General features: G+C 33.5%; 1 protein-coding gene and 2 long non-coding RNA genes across 10 annotated transcripts in view; 1 reads left to right on the forward strand and 2 right to left on the reverse strand.

The window, feature by feature from the left end:
* Nucleotides 1-8,996, reverse strand: part of LOC149779169 (protein unc-80 homolog) — a 225,941-nt gene extending 216,945 nt beyond the window's left edge. For all 8 annotated transcript variants that reach the window (XR_016415580.1, XM_089939731.1, XM_089939730.1 and 5 more), the window contains exon 1: nt 8,751-8,996. Coding sequence is in view for 7 of the 8 variants with exons in the window: in XM_089939731.1 (XP_089795857.1) it covers nt 8,751-8,842 (92 nt within the window). In the remaining variant the exon portion in view is untranslated. The remainder of the gene's footprint in view (nt 1-8,750) is intronic.
* Nucleotides 8,997-9,190: 194 nt separating this feature from the next.
* On the forward strand, nt 9,191-13,815 carry LOC149779170 (uncharacterized). Its single transcript, XR_016415583.1, has 3 exons — nt 9,191-9,324; nt 9,947-10,474; nt 11,243-13,815. It is a non-coding gene; the product is annotated as an uncharacterized LOC149779170 (long non-coding RNA).
* Nucleotides 12,894-15,473, reverse strand: LOC149779171 (uncharacterized). Its single transcript, XR_016415582.1, has 2 exons — nt 14,561-15,473; nt 12,894-13,888 (listed from the first exon to the last, which is right to left on the reverse strand). It is a non-coding gene; the product is annotated as an uncharacterized LOC149779171 (long non-coding RNA).
* Between the last annotated feature and the right edge of the window lie 3,265 nt (nt 15,474-18,738).

The following is an 18,738-nucleotide window of genomic DNA, read 5'->3' on the forward strand; positions in this document are numbered from 1 at the left end:
ATATACAAACTGAATTGGCCACATGTCCATGCAAATTCTGTTGTTAACAAATGACTTCACACATAATTTATATTTAAATGAAGTAATCAAGATTGAATGCCCTTCTTTAAATCTTTTTGGTCATATCAAGTTTGAATATAAATACAAAAAATTCAATCTTAATACCCCAGCATTACTCAAGACTGCTAAAACGTTATTTAATTAGCTTAATGAGTGTTTTCTTTTACATGCTGTTTATCTAAAAAAAAGGGGGCATAAATACCAAAGATAACAAAGAAGACAATGAAAAAAAGACAGACGCTTTATGTGACATGTGGCACTGGAAAGATAGCAAACTCTGAGGATACTGCATGCAAAGATAAAGTAACAGTAAATTCCTGTTCATGATCTACATGCTGATAACTCTACCCTGAATGCCAAACCTGGGATTGACATGCAACAGAGTTGTGACAATTTCAGCCTCACAATCAGTATCAAGACAGTGGTGATACACTAACCTACACCAGGAAAGCCTTACATAAAGCCTACCATCTTAGTAAATTGCCAAACCCCCTGTGGCAGATTGTGTGGGAGCACCGATCATACATGCCAACCGCCCACAAGGTATAAGATTAATTATTGCTATAATAAGTGGCAAAAAAGTGTAATTTGGGTGTAAAAAATGTAATCTATATATTACATGCCCCAGTGCCAGAATTATACAAAAAAATACATTTATTCTGGCTACTATCCTGGTTCTACATCTAGTCAAAATTCTGTCACAAAGGGCAAAATCCATATGGTTTACCGGAAGAACCAGAATATAAACACAAAACATACTGAACTAATCTACATGTGTAACTTTCGCTGAATTATTGTGAACTGGAATTCTGCAATGAGCACAGTCGTGTACTCAGAGCACTGCATAACATTACCATCACATTCTTCTTTTAAAGTTTGTAATCTGGTGCAATTTTCTTTAAAAGTATAGACTGGTCCACTTACTAACTAGCATATCAATATTAATGAATTTGTGAGAAATAAAGTTCATATTTGAAGAAATGGGTCATGTACAGTTGCTATAAGAAACAAATAAGGAAAGTACTCTGTTATGTATATGTAATTTATTTGTTTGTTAGTTTTAAAAAGACATTACTTCTATTACATACTACTGTAATGTAACTTTGTTAACTGGTTTTGATATTGTCTAGAATAGAGTTCAGTTCTGACAGATTCTTTTGTTATTGATATAAACAGCGAATAGGTGAGACATTGTATCTAATGCTGACCTAGTTCCTGACCTTGATTCAGAAACAGTGGCAGTTCTGGTAAACAACTTTGTTTTAAACTTCTTTCCCACAGCAAGAAATATGGATTTTAGTTAAGACCATACTGGGAGTATGTGTTGTTAGGCATGTAAAAAGCTTCTATTTTATTCTAGAAAGATGAACATGTTATACTCTTCCGGCAATCTGTTTTGTGCCTTAGTCAGACCTATTACTAATGTATTGAGAATAGTCAGTCATGCCTTAAGACTTGAGACATCAAGGTGTTTTATGTTGAGTCCAGTTTGGGCTAATTATTTTATTTTCTTCAAATTATTTTGAATTCAAGTCATTCTTTTCCCTGGAAATACAAGTGCTCTAAATTAATTCTTTATAAGATGGCAGGACAGGGTTTCAGACAGCTTCTTGCATCCATGCATTCCACACATCCACTCTCTGCTGATGAAATCACAGTTGAGATTGGCAAGTCACATCACCAGGATGTCATAAAAGCAATTACCAAAGAACACCTCAAGTGGACAGAGGAGGAGGGAAAGCGAACTCAGGGTGGTCAGAAGAAATGTTTCATAGATTTCTGCAAATCATCCCTAAAACACTTCTAACAATGACCCCAAATCATGAGAGATGCTCAAAAGATCACTCACATGGCGCAGTATCATTTATACTGGAGCTACAAAGTGAGAATTGCAAATTATATGCAGAAACAAGCACAATTTAAATCCCAGAAATGCTGCACATTGATCAAGAAAATCTAAGTGGCATCTCCTCTCAAGTGTGCAACAGACAGTTCAGTTGACCTGATCAGTCACCAACATACAAACAAACCAAAGCAGTAAGTGATGTCATGGTCATTTTAATATCTCTAAATCGAAGGATGAACAACAATAATTGTAGATGTCAAAAAAGCTATCTCTATATAATAAACAAATATTCAAATCATGAGACTTTGGTATTTTTTTCAGCCCTGTCAGACAGTGTCCTAGGGGTCATAATGCCCATAATGTCATAGTAACACCTGGTATACTGCTTGAAAATCTGAATATTGTAGATGGAGCACTTTGCAGATGTCTGCATCACCTCTCTAAATAAAAAAATGACTATAAAAGATGACTGATAATATTGTAAATATGTCAACACTTTTAAAATTTTACGACTTCAAGTTTACTGCTGCAGCTAATGATTGTGCAAGTTATTAGAGACAAGCAATGCATTCACTTCATAACCTGATTAAGTCACTAGTTGGCTACCACTCTGTTTCCTTATACCCCTCTATTTCCTCAGCATAAAGCAGCAAACAGTGCACAGAAAGTGCCAAATAAATACAGGATTTAAGACATGATATGTAATCAACTATGCCAAATTTGTATTAGCAGGTCAATTGTAGCCTTTTATGTACAATGAATTTCTTGTTTAGTGCCACAAAAATATGGCATTCTTGACTACAACAGGTGTCTCAAAGGTTCAGCTGCCCGTGTAGCTCTGAGAAGGGAAGAAGGGGGGAGATTATGATGCGCCCCAGATAACATACCAGGTACCATAGTTTTAATAGAGCATAGGTAGTGAATTTTATAAGTAATAAATTACTTTTTTTCTTTAATATTCCATGTTATGGCACACAAAAATTTAATGGACAACCAAGTCCTACACTTCATTATAATTGTGTTGATGTTTTACAGCACTTATTATTTTTGTCTGTTTACCATGACGACCATACATTCACATTTTATGCACCACCATGAATACCATGCTTGTATGGGAATAACTTGCCCCACTATTTCAGATTGTGCACCATATCCACTGCCTTCAACAACAATATGCAATATACATTACTCCCTAACAAATGACTGTATATTCATACTTGAACAGCACAACTCTTTATAATAAAAAAAGACAAGACTTCAGCCACAGTAGTTCAATTGGTAGATGTAATGAACATTTATATTTATATTCTATTATTGGTGTATTAAACAAAACTAAGTTATATTTAGTGGAATATTATTGATTATACATATTAACGAGAATGTGTTACTTTCAATTTTTATTGACCATGTGCAAATGGGTGTAGTTGTCAAGTGAAATCTGGTTTAAACCTGCAGTTGAATCTGTGACTATTATTTTCTTGTATTTTTCTGCAAATTATTATTATTATTTGATATATTTTCATTGTTTATCAACATCTGCTCCATTACACACTAGCACAAGTTTTATTATTATGTGTGTTTTCATAAACTACTTTCTTAACCATGGTTTTTACAGTGTATCTGGGACTGTAATTAAGATTTGAGAGCGATGACAGTGCTAGAGTATACGTAGTTATGTTCTCATATAATTATAATTATTTTTTCTAGGAAACGAAAATTCAATACTGATAACGCACTTAATAAATATAGTATATTGAAGTCCAAATGCAGTACAGTACAAATTTATGTGCTGCATTTCTTAACTATGCACATAAAAGTAAATTTTTTAAAAATTCTTGCTCTTTCATTTCGACCTCGTTTTTACTGCCCAGGAATCTTGACAATTCTCTTTGCTGTATTTGAAATAAATGAAAAAAGGGGAAAACATCCTTACATGCAAACTCTCAACCATTCAAATCTTTTGTTTCAATTCATTCGGCTCTTTAATCTGTCAGATACATTACCTCAAACGAACAGTAATCAATCCATGCAACAAATGTGTTAACAAAATTAAAAATCTCATCATTTTCAAACAATCGCTATTTTCACAAATACACAATCTTAAACATGAAATGTACATGCCAAATTTGTTAAACGTCCAGGTCTCAAAATTATTGTAAAATTCCAGTACTTCTTTTTATTATGCAGTAATGCAGCAATTAACTGTACTAGCACAGAATGATGAACATTAAAGCAATTTGATGGTTTGCATTAAAAAAATATATATAAAAAGAGAATCTAATTTTTTTAAAGCAGATATACAGAAATATTTCACACATGAAGTAGAAATATATTGACCACTGATGACACTAAGTAGAGATTTCCATTTCACAAGTGAAATATTACCATAAATCTAATCAAAAAATGTAGATCTCTATTTATTCTACCATTTTTGTCTTAGATATACCATTTATGTGAACCAATCCGGTGGCCTAGTGGTTAGAGCATCTGCCTTCTATGCAAGAGATCGCAGGTTCAAACCCTGGTCAAGTCATACCAAAGACATAAAAGAGATAAGTGTGAGGACTGGTCAGTAGGAGTGGGTATTGAATTAAAAATCATATTGCAATATTAAGCGAAATATTATTATATATAATCAATAATATTTCACTACAGATTACTGATAATTTATTGAAATAAAATGAATGCAAACTGCAAACAATTACTTAAAATTATTTCATTACATAATTAAAATACAATAGAGAAAATGAATAATGAATAAAATGCAGCACATTAGTTGCAATCTAACATAAATAAAGAGCTACAATTTAAGTCTTTCGTCTGAACAGTTCACAGTTTGAGGTTTACTTTCTGATAAATATAAAATGCATGAAACTGCAGATTGGTCTCTTCATTGTCACTTTACCCCATGTAGTTCAAACTGAACTGCTTTGAAAATCACATGATGGAACTTACTTCATATTTTTTTAAGAAGATAAGAGCATCAACATGATTTGGTTTAAGGCTGAACGTTGTGCATTTACTATATCTCCAGCAGTGGAGAACATTCAGAAGGGACACTTGTTGCTGGGATGCACAATAAGGATTTAGCAAGCTTAGCTAATCTAGGAAATCTCTGCTCGTGATTTTTCCACTATTGAAGAGGATTTGAATCCGAGGAAATCGATGGAAACACTCTTTAGTTCTTAAGCTCTTCTTGAAGTTCATCCATTTGTGTTTCTGAAGTCTCAAAACCAGTTATGCAGACATTACCAAGAAGTTCTTGCATGCCAGAACAACATGTACCTTTATTTATCATATTACTGTGACCAATGTCTGACTTGAGCTTCTTGCAAACTGGTTCAGCATCCTTAGCAGCAGAAATGGCAGACACACATAACTGATCGGTGTGCTGTGGCAAAGGTGGCAGTTCTGACTGCCCAATATCACTAACAGGTGAATGATCAGTGTCATGTTCAGCCTTAACTCTAACAATGATTTCTGATGCATTCTGCAAAATGTTTGTAAAGATTTCATTCCTTTGTGCATCACTGAGGAAAGGTAAGGCTTTAAAACATGGATCCAAGGCAGCAGCAATGTTGCAAGTTTCTTCTTGATGAGTGTATCTATCCTGAAGGTCATCAACCACAGCCCTTTTCATCTGAGCTATTACAAGAGAGTCATCATCGCTATGTTGGAAAATGCTGTCAATAAGTTTGCGAAGAAGAGGCATGATAACAGAAATGGTTGGAAATGACTTGGCACAAAGAATGCTTGTCACCACTTTAAGAGGTTTTAGACAAACCATTACCTCATCTGCCAGAAAAATGTCATCATCTCACAATGTATTCAGATCTTTCTCTTATATTTTAGCAAGATCTTTGGAGTTAAAAACAACAATTACTGCACATTGCATTTCAAGAAACCTGTGTGGAACCCACATAATAAAGATATAATAAATAAGATCAAGATGGTTCAGAGGAGAGCTGCTACATTCACCACAAATAAATATCATAACACTAGCAGTGTCAGAGCAATGTTGAACCATCTCCAGTAGGAATCCCTCAAATCCACGCCCAACTGACCATGTTGTACAAGATTGCAAACAACCTAGTGAACATACCAGCAGACAAATACATGACCCTGCAATATAGCCAAACTAGGGCAAACCACAGGAAATAGTTCCAATTAAAGTCAACACTGACAAATTATTTCAAGTTCAGCTTCTTCCCATGTACAATAGGGACTTGGAACAAATTACCATCAATAATTGCAGAAGCTTTTTTTTGGTATCTCACAAGAAGGAGCTTTTTAAAATCACATTGTAATGAACTAGTCAGCTACAAGTAAGATCTAGTGTTTCTCATGGCTATGCCGGTTGAGGTTCCATATCTCATCGTTACTACGGTAGCCGGATTGATCTGAGTATAAATAACAAAAACATACACTGACACCCTTTTTCTTATTTCTGCCTTTCCTATCATTACTCTTCTGACTGTCCTAACACTTCCGTCTTTACTTTATCTTTGACCACACATCACCCATTTGGTAACAGTCAAGTGTAACTGTGTCAACATTTTATGGGTTGTTTTCACAGACGTCACGATTGAGTATGCAAACACCCACAATGCAACGCGCACGCACCTTGCGCCACCATCTTGAGTCCCTAACAAACCTTTGTCAACATTAGTCATCATGTATATTGAAGATAATAATCTGATTTAACTGTTGATCAGGACACTTACTTCATCGAAACGATACATAAATTATACTTGAAATTAAGTTCCCTATACAGAATAGTGAAGTTGAACTGTAATTGTGCATATTGCTATCAAATAGAAATGCATTTTTTTGTTTTTACAAGCTGACAATATTGAAATTTTTGAAGTGTTTTGTATCATATCCCCATGCTTGTCATCTTGAAAGAATATTTCCGAAAAATGATTTTCAGGATACAATATCAGTTTCAAATTAAAATTCATAGCATGTGTTTTATGCCAGAACTTTTATGTACAAATATTTCCGCATCAACAGGTGTTTGTGCCAAAGACAGTTGACAAACCAGTTTTATTAGTATGGTCAGATATTGTATTTAGGGTGGAGATGACGGACGTAGGATGATAATGAATGAACGCGATAACCATTCAAAGAAGTTTCATCATCAGTGTGTTCAAATGAAACATTTGCCTAACGAAACATGACTTTGTGTTGAATGTCAAAATGAAGTATTCCTGAAATGCTTTTAGAAATATGATATTTTATATTAACAATTAGCTTTTTTTAACTTGAACTATAACCAAATGATTGATTTCAGCCCACGAAAATTGAAAATCATTTCATGTTTCTACTTGTTTGTGTATCCATTTGTTTATGCATTTGTTTATTGATCGATCTATTTGTTTATGACAGAATAAAAAAGATGATTGAAATTTAAAGTTTTAATTGAAGAAAACAAGTAGAAAAGTCACGCATTCAGTCTCGTGCAGTTGACAGGCACAACAGAATGTGATGTATTATTATATTCTTAGGCATAAAATGAGACATGCCTTCATAATCATGAGGTAAAAACAATGTTGTTAGGTGCCGGTTTGCGGGGCTAGAGACTCAAAATGGTGGATATGGAAGTACACACGTTTTGTAACGTCACGTAAAAATAACGGATTGATAGATATGTTTGTAGTTGGTAAGGTGGCGCTATACAGTTTCGCATTTTGCATAGGGTTAGGAATTTAAAGAAAAAGAATGTCCCCGGCTTTCCTCACTGGTTATACTGGCTATTTAAAAAAGACCTTGTATATCTTAGGTATAATGCAAAGAACCTTTAATTCCCTTTATTTTGGTGTATGATTGATGGGTGTACTATGGGTTATAGAGTATACAGCTTGGCCTTACTTCAAATGTGCACCTTTCAAAAAAGTGCTAGCTCTACTTGGTCATTTTCACTTCCTGAACTTCAGAGGTCATTTGTATAAAAAAGAGCCGATAACTTTTTTTACATTTTATATATTTGGTAATTCATTCATTGCACTTTCAGAAGCTGGTATTGTCTAGTCTGGCAAAATTCATTTTCCCTATTTTAATAGCTGCTATGTATAGTGTACTTTAGACTAATTCAAACTGATTTTTTAACACAAGGGAGCAGTCATTTTAGTTAGCAGTGTGCTTAAATCATGTAAAATTTCCAAAAGTACAATATCCAAAAGAAATATCATCCACATTACATTAATGTAGCATAGAGGTATGCAAACATTCTCTCCACTGTGCATGTTTTAAATGCGAACTACTTCACTTTACATACGTCACTCTCTCAAAAGTACTTATTATCTGGTGAGCGCCACCTAATGAAGCAGAGGCAAATCAACTCTGCAGTCAATAACAAAGTGAGGGCTAAAAGTGTTTATATTCATCAATTATGAATTAAATGCTTTTCAACGTTTAGAAAATGACTCTTTACATAGATTTCGTTGGTAGATTTTTGTCTAATTTAGCAAATTGAGCGTTTTTGCAAAGATTTTAGTAAACAGACGTTACGGGTTGGACCGCTCTTCATGGGCCAGCCCATTTCGGAGCTGCCTCAGTGAGTCTTTGGGAAAGACACTCAGCTCCGATTTTCTGGGCATTGCCAATAATGTCTTAAACAATTCATTAACATATATATATATATATATATATATATATATATATATATATATATATATATATATATATATATATATAAATTTAAAAATACGTTTTTTTTCTTCACGTCATAAACCTAACCATTTGACCCGAAGCGTTTATACAATTTAAACTATTGGTCAGTATATATTCGGTATATTCGCACGTTGCTATAAACTACTCAATTTGTGTAAAATATTATGGTCACCTTGTCTGTCGCCAAAAGAACGTCTGAATGGGCAGTGGTACTGACTGGTCACCATCCATATCATCCCCTCCCAAAGTCTTTCGTTTTGGCATTTTGCAACCAAAACTCTATTCTACTTTAATTGTCATGCCAATAAAACAAATGGCATCTTTCCGATTATTATTATAATCTGAGTGAGGCTGATTCGCAACCAATATAAAATTACTAGCCACACATAAATCTTTCATCAATGGCCGCATCATCAACATCAGCAACTTATTACTCTAGCCTGGTTCCCAGCCAGTAGCAATCGATCATAGACTGGTCCCCTAATTACTTGTAACTATCCTTTAACCATCGTTATGAAGAGTAACGGAGTGGAGATAGGTCAGGGAACCAGACTAGCTATACTTGTCAATCGGAATAACCTCTGATTATTTGTTTATATTTATTTCAAGAACAGAAAACAAACTATGTCGCCACTGAGAACTATATTTTGAATAACTTTGACCCAGCAGCATGGAGGGTGAACCCTACAAAAGCTAGGAGGGTCCATTCACGAAAATAAAGCTTCCTACAAAAATGAAAATACAAGGTCAATAAGGGGTCAGGGGCCAGTTTTTATGTACAAATTTAATGCCGCAATCAGCGACTTAGTATAGATCATTTTCAGATAATATGTTTAGCTGGCCAAACCTATCCCATAGCCGCATGCGCATTTGATTCATTGCTTAAGGAGTTACGTTACTTGTTATATATTTGTCTGATTTTATTGTTTTTTGTTCTTTGAACGATTTAACACTTTTACTTTTTAATTTTTAGTGATAATAATACATCATTATAAAATTAGTAATTTTCTTCTAAATTCAACTAATGTTAACAGAAAATACAATAGCATGTGTAAAAATACTGGGTACGAAATATCACAGTCACGAAATGACGAATGTACTCCACCACCCTCACCCCCGATGCCCGAATTTGAGTCAGTATATTATCATTTAATCATCTTTTTAAGCACATGGTAAGAAAACGATTAGATTGTTTTACTCTAGTCAAAATGGGCATAGTTAACCAATTTGTATTATTATAATGTGCTTTATTCTTGTAATTCACTTAAAAAGATTTACAACTGATTCATACAAAGATCAAATGATAAAACAACAATAATAATAATAATTATTATTATTATTATTAATTAAAGTCATATATATTTGCAGGGTTCAACAAATGCATAGAGGCAGGAACAGTCAGTCAAATTTCCATAACAACATTGTCCCACAGTATTATTTAAAAGCCTCTCTTGGACAACACAGAAGTTATCACTTAGATAAAGATGAAAACAACAATAAGGTTTACTGAACTCTATCATATATTTGTCCAAAAACAATATGGCCAATGGTGCATTGCCTAGTAGGTAAACTGACATCATAAAGTATTCATAGCTGGCTAAACAACCCTATAGACCATTCTTAGAATGTATTCATATATTCATGTGACCCTGGGTCAGCGAATCCAAAACGAGGCTAATATAGGCACCAGTTTCATTTTACCTCGCAACCATGGCTGCTACAGTTGATACCGGCAACAGAAAAAATCGTGACAATTATTGTTGTGTTCCGTTGTGCAATGGGAATGCTAGAATTCACATAGATTTAAGCTTCCACCATATCCCATCAGTGAAGAAGATGGAGCTTCGTAGAAAATGGATTGTTGCAATACGTCGTGATGAGGGGCTGAATTTTAAGGTAAGAAAACTGGATGATTGTTGGTGTGTTTATATTTTCTTGCAACTGAATGATGTAAGAATAAGAATTCCAAACGCAAAATAGATTCTGTCGATGAAGTAAATGATTGTATGTATGTGTATTTTATAATGACAGGTTTCTAAAAATGTTACCCCTAGTCCCATTCCACATAACGGGGTCATCGAAAACTGGGCGTACCTCCAAGCAGCGCATTTTTATAAGAAATTATGAATTTTGCGTAGAAGTAGTAAGTACAGAAAAGGTAAAGTTATTACCTCGTTAAAAAAACAAGTAGAATGTAAATGACCACGATAGAGAAGAGAGATAGCACCAGTACAATGAAAATGATGAGAGTACAAGTTGAATGAAATTACGAGAGAGAGAGAGTGGATAAGAATTAATGAAGCTGTTGATAAAACATCACTGCATAATTTCTCTTATTTACTCTGAAAAGACCTGATTTATGTGGGGCTTATTTTGCTTGCTGTTCTCCTCCAGATGGCACTGATTTTTAATCAAACCATAGCTTTATAACTTTTGTTTTACACATTTATTTCATAGTGTGTGCATGGTGTGTGTGTGCATGACACAGTGTGTTTATGTGTATGAGAGAGAGAGCAGACAATCAGTGGAAAGCAGCCTCTGTTAAAACTCTTGTATAATTTTAAATTATAGTGAAGCTGGTAACTTTGCTAGTTATATTTTTTTGTCTCCAGTATAGTTAACAAATGTTGATGAAAAGCTACATTATTATTTTATCTTCTTCAGATCCTGTGAGTTGCATATAGCATGCAAAAGTAAAATTACAGAGCTGGAGATGAGACTGAGGAAAGCAGTAACAGAATTGGAAGAGAAGGAAAGGCAACTGCAAGATTTGAATAAAAAAATAAACATGGAGAAGCTTGGATTGAACAGATTTACAGATGATGATGAAATGATAGAATTTTACACTGGTTTTCCCACATATGAGGTTTTTATAACCTTCTTCAATAGCATCAAACCTACTGCAGTTAGAATGAAGAGCTTATATTACAGCACAGGGAATGACATCAACATCAGGGGACGGCAAAAGGCAATGGACCCAATGGATGAACTTTTCATGTTTTTGTGTAGATTGAGATGTGGATTTCCGATTGAAGATATGTCTGTTCGATTTAATATTCACAGGTATTCTGTAAGTCGGATAATAATCATGTGGACAAATTATTTGTATCTTTTACCAAGTCGTGAGCAGGTTCAAGCAAATATGCCTCTCGATTTTCAACTGTCCTACCCAGGAACTAGAATTATTATTGACTGCACATAAATATTTACAGAAAGACCCTCATCTCTAGTGCTTGCATCAAAGACTTATTCAAACTACAAAACTCACAACACCTGAAAAGGTTTGGTAGGGATAGCCCCACACGGTGCAATCACGTGTGTCTTCCTTATACTCGGGATGCATGAGTGATGTGGAGATCACAAAGCTGTCAGGGCTTATAGATCTGTTAGAACCAGGGGACCAAATCATGGCAGATAAAGGTTTTGTTTTACATAAACTGTTAGAAGGTACTGGTGTTTCCATTGCAACACCACACTTTTGGTGTAGTGATGGGCAGTTCACAGCTTCCCAGGTGGAAACCAATCAAAAAATTGCAAGCCTGAGGATACATGTGTAAAGATACATTAAGAGGGTGAAAGAATACAAAGTTATTACAGTCTGTGGTGCCTTTGACAATTTCTGGGTCAATAAATCAGTTGTGGACAGTAGCAAATGTACTGACTTTGTTCAAATGACCACTAATTAAACAAAAGAAATAGCATTTTGTGACATGGAAGTATCATGTAGAACTTGTGAATGAAAACAAAGATACTGAGACATTATGAAAGTACCACATAAGGTTCATTTTATTGACATTTCAGTAGTTTATTTTTAGACCTTAAAATCATGTCACATTTCATTGGCATCTTGTCATGCAAATACCTTTTAGATGTGTGAATCTTGTTCATTTTATTAACATTTCAGTAATATACAAGTTTTTTTAAAACACCTTTAGTAACATCGTGTAATATTTCAATGACATCTTGAATTTCATGCAAATACCTTTGGTAAGATGTGTGTATGTCGAGAGATATATATATATATATATATATATATATATATATATATATATATATATATATATATATATATATACACACACACACACAATTACTCAAAGGGTTCATGTGAAAATGATACACAATTCTATAATGCATCTATGTGTTACTGTTCCGGCCTATATACATATATAGTAAGCAAAACCAGCTATGCTGAATTTAAAATTGACAATTTATGTAAGTAGATTTTAAAAGCAGTGCAACAAAGTCCACATTGGCAACTGACTCGCAGCCATTTTGCTTGGAGTTGTCAGAATGATTTAATAATGTAAAGGCATAGAAAATTCATTTTAATATATCTTACAAAACATTCATATGCATATATACAAACAGGAGAACGTACTAGTTGAGGTAGAATCTATAACAGAAGAGATCAAGCTTGTCCTTGACAGCTTGCCAAAATTCCCTGTCAAACAGAATAGTCTCAACATGAAAGTCATTTTCCAACCACACACAAAAATCACACCATTCCAGTCCTGTAACTGCCAACTGCATTTGAACTTGGTAGTAGTAGTTGTGGTTTGTCTTCAATTTCAAGGCATCATTAGAGACCGCAAGGTACTTCAGAGATAGTAAAGTGTCTGCAACTGGACATTTAATCTCCAACAAACCATAAAGGGGGGGGGGTCCTGTTGGGGTTGTAGACTTTACGATCAGGAGTTGCAGCAAGCCAATGACAAAATGGGCTCACAATTATGCCACTTGGGTACAGATTGACATTGTTATTCATTCTCTAGAAGAAAAAAGTTATTTTTTTTAATATAAAAACAAACCAAAATCATAAATCGCAATAATTTAAAGGTGATTTTGTTTCTTATTCAAATAAAAAGTTCCTACACACTGAGGTGTCATTTATGCAATACAAATTATTTTCCTTGATTTTTTAAGCAGGTTTTACAAATTTTTGTTGTTGAAATTTCTTTTAAAAAGGATACAAATCGGATAATTTTCTTTTCTTCTTTTCTTTACAGCATACTCATTTTGTATTCCAAAAGCAATCCTAATTTAGGAAAATAGACAGCCCTGGAAAGTTTATTTGAAGAAATATGATATGGCCAAACTGTATCGTAGACAGCATTTATGCAAGATCTGAATTTCAATAATATTTTAAGTGTTGAAATATTAAAAATATTTGTGCATGTTGAATATAATTTTAATAATTTATAATATAAATATGAATGAAAATGACCTCAACAACATGTGGTGACTCGTTCTTCTTTTGTGATCTAAAACACCGTCCCTTGACAAGGCATTCATTTCCATCTCTATAAACTGAAAATAAAAGAGAAACTCAGTTTAATAAACAGATTAACATAATATCCCATACATAAAATGACAAAATGTTATATTGTTTAGACACGATTATTCCCTATTATGTTTACTTGATCTAAGGTGTGCAGTTACATACTGGGTGTTAAAATTCATCCATCTACCAACACCACAAAACTAATAATAATTATAATCAATGAACAATGAAGAAGTTCACATAAATAAGGGACCAATTTGTGTGTTTGGGGGCAGGGTGCTCTTTGATTATATATATATATATATATATATATATGAATGGATATAAAACAGCTTTGAACAAATAATCCTGCTGTTTTGTGGGTAAATATAAAAATGTCAGGTTGTGTACTTTTGATACATATTAAAATGCAAGGTATGTACCCAAAACTATTTAAAGCGCACCACAAAGTCTCTACTGGTGAGGAAGGGGGCGTGGTTGGTTAAAATGGCAGTTTGTGTCACTATGCACGTTTTGTAAATGTTTTATTTTGACCGCGTGTTTTGACCACAGTACTGACTGACAGCTGTACATTTAAATCAGACCTACTCAGAAAAAAAAAAATTATGCTTTAAATAGTTTCATTTCTATATCGTTAACTTGTGTTTTGTGTGCAGTAGAGAAAAAGTACACTCAAGATAGGACGTAAATCAACTTACCTTTAAGAGAATGGACATATCCCTCACTGTAATACTTGAATCCTTTTGTCATCTGTTCATTCCCTGAACTGCTGGAGACACCCGTGATGACATTCTCAACGAATGTAAAAGAAATATCTGGCAAACAGCTCAGATCGTTACTCGATGTACAGTAAGACGCCATATTTTTTTCTCAGTCTGCCTACCGTAGCCTCGTTTTCGCGATACATTAATATTCATGAGGATCTCATTAAGAATGGTCTATACTGCCTATAAAACCGATGTGCCAAATCCTCATTACAATGCTTGAATCTATGTTAATAACTTGTGTGTAATGTCCTTAAACTTCTCCTACACAGCTAAAACTAGACACATACAACTCGGGTTGATGATATATGTCCTTTAATGTAGATAAATTATTATCTTGGCTACAGTGATATTGTGGAGAAATGGTGATTTTAAATGAATTTAAAATAACATCTCTTTCCATAATGATATATAAAGCTGAAAACAAACCTCTTCTCCACATCTATTCCAATTTCAGACAGAGTAATGAAACTATCATGAATTTTACATATCCTTATGAACAAAGACAAGTGCGTTTTATTAAACATGTAATCTACTGGTATGTATAAGTATGAATGGTAACCTAATTGTAAATGCTTTGATGTTTTTGTTAAATCTAAATTTAAATATGTTAAATTTTATTTATGTGACAGTTTCTAGCTAGAGCTTACTAAGCACGTAGATCTGTATTCCATATATATATATATATATATATATATATATATATATATATATATATATATATATATATATATACCCCACTAGAGAAGCAAAGTTAGATGACATAAAGGCACATAGTCAGTGGTAACTGTAGGAGTCTGTACATGGCAGTAAGTTTCCATTACATTTGTGACGAGTAAAATACTATGAATTGACCTGTATTTTCAATAAAGTTTTTTGTATAGTCACGTGTTTTTCTATTCAACTATGAATTAGTCTATCCAGCCACTTTATCGTTCTAATCGATTCAACGATTTTATCAATCCATATATATATATATATATATATATATATATATATATATATATATATATATAGTAGTCTAAGGCACTTGCCTTTACAGATCACTCTCAGATCTATCTCACCTCTGTCCATGTGAGTTAAAGTCCAGGCTAGGCCAATGAGGGTATGTAAGAAATCCTGCTAGTAGCTTCCTCTGGGTTGGTGGTTCAACCCAATGGTCTTTATGGGTTCTTCCTCCATCAAAATATAACGTATACCTTGTACTGCCTGTCATGTGCTATCTATATACCTTGTACAGCCTATAATGTGCCTACTATTTATATATCTGCCTGTCTTCCTCAGTCAGTTTCTCAATCCGTTAAGGAATCCTTACTTTGCTGACATTTTTATATAAATTATACATCTGTATAAAGGACATGACCATATACATGCACCTTTATATAAAGGAAATCTACATTAGACTACACATCTATATAAAATACTTATGAATGCTGTCCTAGATGGCAAATGTTTATAAAAGACACATCTACGTAATTATTATTTATATAAAAATTGCAGATACCTCCATATAAGGGACATATTTATATACAGGAAATTTCTACATAAAAGGCACATTGATATAACGGACTCGTACGTATAGAACAAACGTTTACAAATGACAGCATATGTGAGACACTTTCATTCATTCATCATCTGTGGACACTATCCAGAAAGGATATGGTTTTTCTACTTTCTTAAGTGTCCTTTAAAAACAGATTTTATGAGATTAATTTCATATCTGTATTGATGATGAACATGTCTAAAAGCTTTGAATGTCTAATTTAAATAAAAGAACTGAGAGTAAGAATGTGTCTCAGAGTTGAATACGAAATTGATGCACTCACAATATTAGTACATATATTAAATAGTGTACATCCCATGTGACCAGCTATTGAAATATGTCACAAAATGGAAAAAAAACCTCACTTCAAACAAATTAAATATACAGTGAAACTGCAATCAAACATCAATCATTCAAATAGTCTGTGTAACTCATGTTTTTCTCAGTCCCAGCTTACAACATTCCCTTATTTATGATCTGCAACAACTCAATAACATGAACCCTATTTTAGGGGTCTACAAAACCTCAAGAATTTACATTTATACTGAACAATTTGATAAATTGTTAAACTTCACTCAAGAAAGTTTGGAGTATTAAAATAGTATTCAGACTTTAAAAATAGTAAATATTCAAAAATTATCTCAAGTTAAAATTAATATTAGAAAAATATAATTGTTCCTCAATGGTAATTTTGTGTCCAGATAAATAATATCCTTCAGGATTGGTAATACGGTATTGATTTATCTGTCATTTTCATGTTTGTTGAAATTTTATAATAAGAGATCAAAGTCATTGTGCTCTGTGAAAAACCAGTTTAATTTTTTAAACAATTCCTTTAAGAATAAGGCATTTTAGAATTTTGATGTAAGGAAAACTTTTTGATGGTTAATCCTATATGTAAATAAGAAGTTTAACAGTAACAAAATATTCTGTTGGGGAAAAAAATAACATATATATTATTTCTCAGAAAAGGCCAGTTGCAACTGTTCATCTAATTGCTGTAAAACAAACTGTCAGAGAACAAAAATACCCCATCAGTATGTCAAAATTAGGATACCTTTGGTTAAGATTCAAAATGAAAGTGTTAGGTCAATCAAGGGTCATAACTCTGTATTATTTTACTACAGACAACAGTGAAAATAAAAGCTTGACCAGATCTTCTTGCTACTAAGCCCTGTATATTTAGTTTTAATTTAAAGAATTTAAAAACAGTTTTAAAGTTATTCTTTAGAAAAAATATTTAATTTACAAGATGCGTACAAGAGTGTTTCATATTTTTATTATACAAGTGTCCACTTTAGAATACAGCACTGACACGTAACTCAATAAGTTATGTATTTGGAATTCCTTTATTAACATTCTAATTTAGTTTTTTCAGTACTGAAGTTTTATTTGAATATTTAACTGTCAGTGCTTCATACCGTGAGGAGATCACACATTTTTGAGAAGTGCTTGAAAATAATATAATTATCCAACTGACATTTTCACCCATTTTACAACCAATCATATAAATGACGACTGCGATTTGATTGGATACAGCTTCTTACAATGTTATAAAACAATACCCTGAAGACCTTACAAAAACAGAGATACATTTTTAATAGAAAATGATCCCTTACAATAAAATCTCTCGGTATATCATTGCCTTCTCATAACATGTTATGCCTACTTATTTTTTTTTACTGTAAAACTTCTCAAAATACTCCTATCCTATCATAACATGCATTTTGGCCACAAATCCTTCCCCATACCCTACACTTTCACAACCTAAATTATGGCAACATATCCTTCACTATAAATTCGCAAAAGATACACCTATCCCAATGCAATATGTATTATTGTCACAGATTCCATTAAATTCCTTATGCTAATTGCTAAATAGCATTTTGTTTTTAAATTTTTGCTATTTGGCTATAATCCCTCAGTGTACTCGTGCTGTCATAGTATGTATATGTCCATGGATCCTTCAATAAAAAAAACAGTATACCTCTGCCCCCTCAAAGAATGCATTTGTCCACATGTCTCACACTATTAAACCCCTCAATATACCCTGCAATCTCACAACATGCATATGTCAATGGTTCCCACACTATAAAACCCTTGGTATACCCCTGCCCTCTCACAACATGTGACGTGTATTTCAATAGATCCCACACTATAAAACCCTTTGTATACCCCTGCTTTCACACAACATGCACATATCAATGGATCCCACACCATTAAACCCTTGTTATACCCCTGCCCTCACAACATGCATATGTCACTGGATCCCACATTATAAAACCCTTCGTATACCCCTGCCCTCTCACAATATGCACATATCAATGGACCCCACACTATAAAACCCTTGGTATACCCCTGCCCTCTCACTGCATACACACATCCATGGATCTCACAAGTGACTATAATACCCTTCATTACACTACTGCAATATCACCTAATGTGTATTAGAGCCACAGACTTCCTACTATAAAACTCCACAGTATATCCTTGTTATGGCTACAAATCCCTTACTATAAAACCCTTTAGTATACCACTACCTCTCACAACATGTATATATTCACATATA

This window comes from Sinohyriopsis cumingii, chromosome 17 (genome assembly GCF_028554795.1).
Source record: "Sinohyriopsis cumingii isolate HCF-2022 chromosome 17, ASM2855479v2, whole genome shotgun sequence".
Taxonomy (NCBI): Eukaryota; Metazoa; Mollusca; class Bivalvia; order Unionida; family Unionidae; genus Sinohyriopsis; species Sinohyriopsis cumingii.